This window comes from Indicator indicator, chromosome 9, assembly GCF_027791375.1.
Source record: "Indicator indicator isolate 239-I01 chromosome 9, UM_Iind_1.1, whole genome shotgun sequence".
In the NCBI taxonomy this organism is placed as follows: domain Eukaryota; kingdom Metazoa; phylum Chordata; class Aves; order Piciformes; family Indicatoridae; genus Indicator; species Indicator indicator.
Genome location: NC_072018.1, coordinates 1,039,978 through 1,046,331, shown reverse-complemented (window position 1 = coordinate 1,046,331; position 6,354 = coordinate 1,039,978). Strand labels below are relative to the sequence as shown.

At 49.6% G+C, this 6,354-nt stretch overlaps 1 protein-coding gene across 1 annotated transcript in view; it reads left to right on the top strand.

Annotated features, from left to right (window-relative positions):
* The first annotated feature begins 2,651 nt into the window (after positions 1-2,651).
* The window catches only part of WDPCP (WD repeat containing planar cell polarity effector), a 150,443-nt gene continuing 146,740 nt past the window's right edge, over positions 2,652-6,354 (top strand). Inside the window, exons 1-2 of the mRNA XM_054383733.1 lie at positions 2,652-2,712; positions 5,943-5,987. Of these exons, the coding sequence (XP_054239708.1) occupies positions 2,652-2,712; positions 5,943-5,987 (106 nt within the window). The remainder of the gene's footprint in view (positions 2,713-5,942; positions 5,988-6,354) is intronic.

The window sequence follows — 6,354 nt, the reverse complement described above, 5'->3', positions numbered from 1 at the left end:
CTAACCCTCTCTTCCTCACCAGAAGGATCTTTCTTAACAGAGGGACCCTGAGTAGAAGGACCCTCATCTCCATCTGCACCATCTCCTGCAGCATCTGCATCTCCTCCTGCAGCTCCTTTACGATTTCTGCTTACAGTGGCCACCAAATTTACTGGATTGGTTTTCACATTCACAGCAGAGTTGGAAGAGCAAGTAGCCTTATGTCTTTCTTGACACACTGCTATCAGTAGCCATATGATTATTCCAAGAAGCAACAAAATTAAGATTAAGGCTAGCACAAGATATCTAGGGTAGCACCGGTTCCAAAGACCCTCTGTATTTGTAAGAGGAGTAACAAACTCAAATGTGTCTGCTAGCACATCCATAGTTGAGTTACCATAGCTTCTTAGCCCAATAAGACCACAACAGAATTCACCAACATTCAGTAACTTGTTCTTAACCCAAAGAAACAATTTATATGCCACATATCTCACAATCTTGTCTATCATGCAGGAAACGGCCCATCTGTAGACAATCACACTGATAACAGATGAAATAGAATGACTCAGAATCCAAAACAGCTTCATTTTGCTTCCTAATCTGAGAGAAATAAATCACAAGCAATCGAGCCCCGAGTTGGAGCGCCAAAAATAAAAAGTGTGTCGGTGTGAGCTGAAATTCCCCCCCCACCAACAATAACCAGGCTAGCTCAGTCTGGAAGCAAATGAAAAGCTGTATTTACAAGTAGAGTCTAAAATCTACAATGAAATGCAATGAATATGTACAAATATACAAAATTCACAACATTCACAAATATATACAATCAACAGAAAAGCACAACTGATCTCCCTTTGCTTCCCCCCAAGGGGACCCTCCCAAAGGGGCCTCCCTCTCCCAGGAGCTTCCCTCCCAGATCCCCCTGGACAGAGAAGCAGAGTTAGTTAAGCAGAAAGTTGTTAACTCTAGCTGCCAAGGTCAGTACGTGTTATCTTCAGCCAGAAGAGAAGAAGAAACAGCAGCCAGACAGCCCAGCAACTGCCCCCACTGCCGAACGCAGAATGTGCAGAGTGCCTACTTTGTTTTGGGTAATAGTTCTTAAACATTTCTATCTATCCAATGGAAGTGTTTAGAACAATCAGTATTTTGCTTTCTTACACCCAATAGTGACTTATTTACATTCTTTCACTTTCTCTGTTCTGAACTTTGCAAGGAAAAATTAAAAAGACAGTTTCAAACCATCACAATTAGCTCCAGGGCTTGTTCTGGTAGGAGGAGGGGGAATGGATTGAAGCTTGAGGTAGGCAGATTTAGACTGGAGATGAGGAAGAAATTCTTGACAGTGAGGGTGGGGAGACACTGGCACAGATTTCCCAGGGAGGCTGTGGATGTCCTCTCCTTGGAGGTGTTCAAGGCCATGCTGGACGAGGCCTTGAGCAAGCTGGGCTGGGGGGAGGTGTCCCTGCCCATGGCAGGGGGTTGGAACTGGATGAGCTTTAAGGCTGAGAGCCCTGGGGCTGTTCAGTCTGGAGAGGAGAAGGCTGAGAGGGATCTGATCAATGTCTATCAATAGCTGAGGGCTGGGGGTCAGGATGAAGGTTCCAGGCTCTGTTTGGTGGTGCCCAGGGACAGGACAAGGCACAACAGGGCCAAGCTGGAACCCAGGAGGCTCCACCTCAACACAAGGAGAAACTTCTTTGGTGTGAGGCTGCTGTAGGCCTGGAGCAGGCTGCCAGAGAGGTTGTGGAGTCTCCTTCTCTGGAGACTTTCCAAACCCTCCTGGATGTGTTCCTGTGTGCCCTGCCCTGAGTGACCCTGCTCTGGCAGGGGGATTGGGCTGCATGATCTCTGGGGGGGTCCCTTCCAACACTACCATTCTGTGGTTCTGTGCTATAAATGTCATACTCTGTGTGATAGGGGTTCTGCAACCATCTTGTCATGGATTCATGGCCTGGATGGTACAAATGCAAAGGAAATGAGGAACCCACTTCAAAAAAGAAAAGAGCTGCTGTGCAGCACCATGCCAAGAGTGCTTCTCAAATGTGCTGTGTTGGTATAATGTCCCCCTCCAAGGCTGGCTTTTGGTGGATTCTTGAGTTGAGCAAGAGAAGGTGAAGTCATTGGCCCAATTATAACCACAGCACTGCAGGAAATTCCTCAGGGACTGTGTCTCAGAAGATTCCTAATGCTCCTTTGAACCACAACACATCCTCTGGTGGGAATATTCAGATGGGTTTCTCAAAACACCCCTGCAAAGTTTGTAGCTCTAGTACAGGAGAGTTCATGGAACCTCAGAATTGTTTGGGTTGTTTCAGCTCATATAGTCCAACCCTTCTCTAACTCTGCCAAGGCTGAGGCTAAGCCATGGCCCTCAGCACCACATCTCTGCCTCTTTGAAACACTTCCAGTGGATCCAACCCATCATTAGGGGACCCTGGTGCAGTGTTTACCAGGATGTATGTAGAGGCATGTTTCTTGTCCTAGGCTTTCCTGTGTGTTACTCATTTCATTGAAGTCAAAAACTACAGCTTTGAGGTAACAAAACATTTCTGGGGCCAGGATCTTCCAGCACTTAGTGTCCAAAATGCCTGCAGCTTCTCTGGGGATTCAGGGTCATGGACTTGCTCACACAGTTTCTGTCCTTCTGACAGTGCCAAGGCTCCATCTGCCACCAGATGTCTTTCTGCCTGACTGAGATGTTCCTGTGGTCTTTAAGGACTGACTTAGGAGTTCAAGGTGAGCTATCCCTGGTTCCCAACACAACCCAGCAAAGCTTGCTGGTGGCTGTTACACTGCTGCTCACTTCTGGACACCAGCAAAGTGGGTATTACACTGGGAATGCTCAGCAGCCAGACCAGCTGGCAGCTTGCTCAGCTCCTTGGCTTCTCTCATCATGCAACTGGAGCAGCCTTTCAAGGGTGCTAAAGTTGCATTTAACTGGCTGCATTTTGCTTCTCAGGGAGCTGTGCCCTGATTGATTGCAAGATTCAGTTTCAGGACTCTGTTTGGGTGAAGGAAGGTCCGCAGCCAAGTGATTTGCAAAGGGGCTGTGATTTGTTCTTAGCATGACAATAAAAAACTGCTGCATGCACTGAATGCTTTGCATGATGACTTAGAAATGTTATACCTGCACCAACACCAATCTGTGTGGTGTGGCTGACACGCTGGAGGGACCTGGACAGGCTGCAGAGCTGGGCCCATGACAACCTCATTGAGTTCAACAAGACCAAGGGCAAGGTCCTGCAGCTGGGTCAAGGCAATCCCAGGCACCAATATACGCTGGGCAGTGACTGACTTGAGAGCAGCCCTGAAGAAAAAGCCTTGGGGGTGCTGGGGGATGAGAAGCTCACCAGGAGCCAGCAATGAGCACTTGCAGCCCAGAGAGCCAGCCAGAGCCTGGGCTGCAGCAAGAATCACAGAATCAACAAGGTTGGAAAATACCTCAAGGATCATCAAAGTCCAACCTGTCACCCAAGACCTCATGACTACTAAACCATGTCACCAAGTGCCATGTCCAATTCCCTCCTGAGCACCTCCAGGGATAGTGACTCCACCATCTCCCTGGGCAGCACATTCCAACATCTAACAATTCTCTCTGAGAAGAACTTTCTCCTCAAAGAGAAGTGTGGCCAGCAGGGCCAGGGAGAGGATTCTTCTCCTCTGCTCTACTTTGCTGAGACACCACCTGGAGCTCTGTGTCCAGTTCTGGAGTCCCTATTACAGGAAGGATCTGGAGGTGCTGGAAGGTGTCCAGAGAAGTGCCACGAGGATGAGCAGAGGGCTGGAGCACCTCTGCTCTGGAAACAGCCTGAGAGAGTTGGGGTTCTGCAGTCTGGAGAGGAGAAGGCTCCCAGGAGACCTTCTTGTGGCCTTCCAGGATCTGAAGGGGGCTCCAAGAAAGCTGGGGAGGGACTTTTGAGGGTGTGAGGGAGTGATAGGAGTGGGGGGAATGGAGCAAAAGTAGAAGTGGGGAGATTGAGATTGGATGTTAGGAAGAAGTTGTTCCCCATTAGGGTGGTGAGAGCCTGGCAGAGGTTGCCCAGGGAGGTGGTGGAAGCCTCATGCCTGGAGGTTTTTGCAGCCAGGCTGGATGTGGCTGTGAGCAACCTGCTGGAGTGTGAGGTGTCTCTGCCCATGGCAGGGGAGTTGGAACTGGCTGAGCCTTGAGGTCCCTTCCAACCCTGGCAATTCTGTGATGTATTTCTCTTGCTGACTGATTTTTCCAGCAGACACATGGCTAACTCCTGGCCATGTAGAAATGACCTTCATTCATCTTGCCTTACTAGTGCTGAGGAAAGCTCAGTGGTTTCTGAGTGGGCCACATCAAAATGTTCCCTGTGCCACTGCCTGCCCTCTGTCATGTGCAGTGCTGGTGTTGGGGTATCATTTGGAATGACACCCCAGTGAAGCTAAAGGAACACTCAGGGGGATGTGAGTGTTCAGATGCTGGCTCAGTATGTCTCAGCATCCCATCCTTGCATGAGAATCATTTTGTCACAGTCATACTAAAAAGCCCAAAGCTGTGTTTGCTAGACCAGGCTGATGGCTTCAGTAACCAGATAGCTGGGATCTGTTGTCATCCAGGCTGTGCCTCTTTTCTGCCTTTGACCTTCTTTCTTCCTCCTTGCCTGCAAACATCCTTCTACTGTTCTGAGGCAGGAGGGCTACTGTCTTGTTTCCTAAGCTGTCTGCCCTTGCACTGCCTTCCTGTGTTTCCTTCCATGTAAGGAATTTCTCACTGTGCTCTGTCCCTGTCTGAGTCTGGAGTAAGGCAAGGTCCAAACAAATTACCTTGAACAGTGCTACTTAAAGCCAGGCTTAGATCTCATTGGTGGAGACTGCTGTGGCACACCAAGGTGTTTACCAGTCAGCCACATCAGGAGCGGGCTCGTGTCACCTGCAGCTCCAATGGAGCTGACACTTCCACATGGGAAGCAGGTAGACAATAATACCTGTAGATTAAGAAGGCCCCTTGGAAGGGCAGTTTTATGAGTTCAGGACTTTAAAAAGCCCTGTTGGCTCTAGTTCAGCTGTGTCAGTCATCAGAAAAGAGCTGAAGTTACTCTAAGGTACACATTTCACCATCAATCTCACCTGTCCTTGTGAAAGGACATGAGATGCTAATTGGGAAGCTGGTAAAAATACTTCACCATGTTGTCATCTGGAAGGTAGCCAAAATGTGTGTGAAGGAATTGACAGCTCCAAAAAAAGTGGAATGACCTGTCACATCCTCCTGCAGCCTCTGCTTGCTGCTTCTTGAAAGTCTTTTCACAGGTGTCTGTGTTTCTTTTTCACATGTTAGGGGTTGGAAGGGACCTCTGGAGATCATCCAGACCAAGCTCCCTGCCAGAGCAGGACCATAGAATCCCGCACAGGGCACACAGGAACACATCCAGACAGGGCTGGAAAGTCTCCAGTGAAGGAGACTCCATAACCTCTTTAGGGAGCCTTCCTTGGCCCTCCCTTGGACTCTCCAGCAGATCCCTGTCCCTCCTGAACTGGGGAGCCCAAAGCTGGATGCAATATTCCAGGTGGGGCCTCACTAAGGCAGAGTAGAGGGGGAGGAGAACCTCCCTGGCTCTGTTGGCCACACTCTTCTGAATGCAGTCCAGGCTCCCCTTGGCCTTCTTGGCCCCCAGGGCACATTGCTGTGCCATGCAGAACTTGCTGCCCACCAGCACTCCCAGGTCCTTCTCCTTGGGGCTGCTCTCCAGCAGATCCCCTCCCAACCTGTTTATTCTTCCTTCCCAGCTGCAGGACTCTGCTCTTATCCTTGTTGAACCTCAGTAGGTTCCTCTGTGCCCAGCTCTCAGTCTGTCCAAGTCTCTGAATGGCCTTCAGGTGTCTCAGCCAAGCTTCAGTCCAGCCAGCAAAAATGGAGATGCTGAAGTTTGCTAAATTGCTAAGTTGTGTTTTGTTTCCAGTGTCACGTCCATCATTAACTACATTTACATCCATTTGTGCAGATGGAGATATTGGGGTCCACCAGTACCAGGACAAGAAGGAAGCAGGTAAAATATAAATAACCACAACTAGAGCTGAACAAAACCTGCCAAGCTCAAATCTTGAACACTAAATGCTTGCTCTGGAAAACGACATGGCCAAGGACATGAGTGCTGAGTGTCTGAGGGACGATGCAGCCCAGGACAGATATCAGCTCCTGGGTGCTGGGGGTCTGGGGGATGATGCAGCCCAAGGCCAGACATCAGCTCCTGGGTGCTGGGGGTCTGAGGGAAGAAAATACAGCCCAGGACAGACATCAGCTCCTGGGTGCTGGGGGTCTATTTCGGGGTTACCTGGGGTCTGAGGGTTTATCTGGGGATTTGTATGGGGGATACCTGGGCATCTGAGGGTTTATCTGGGGGTTTACCTGGGGGT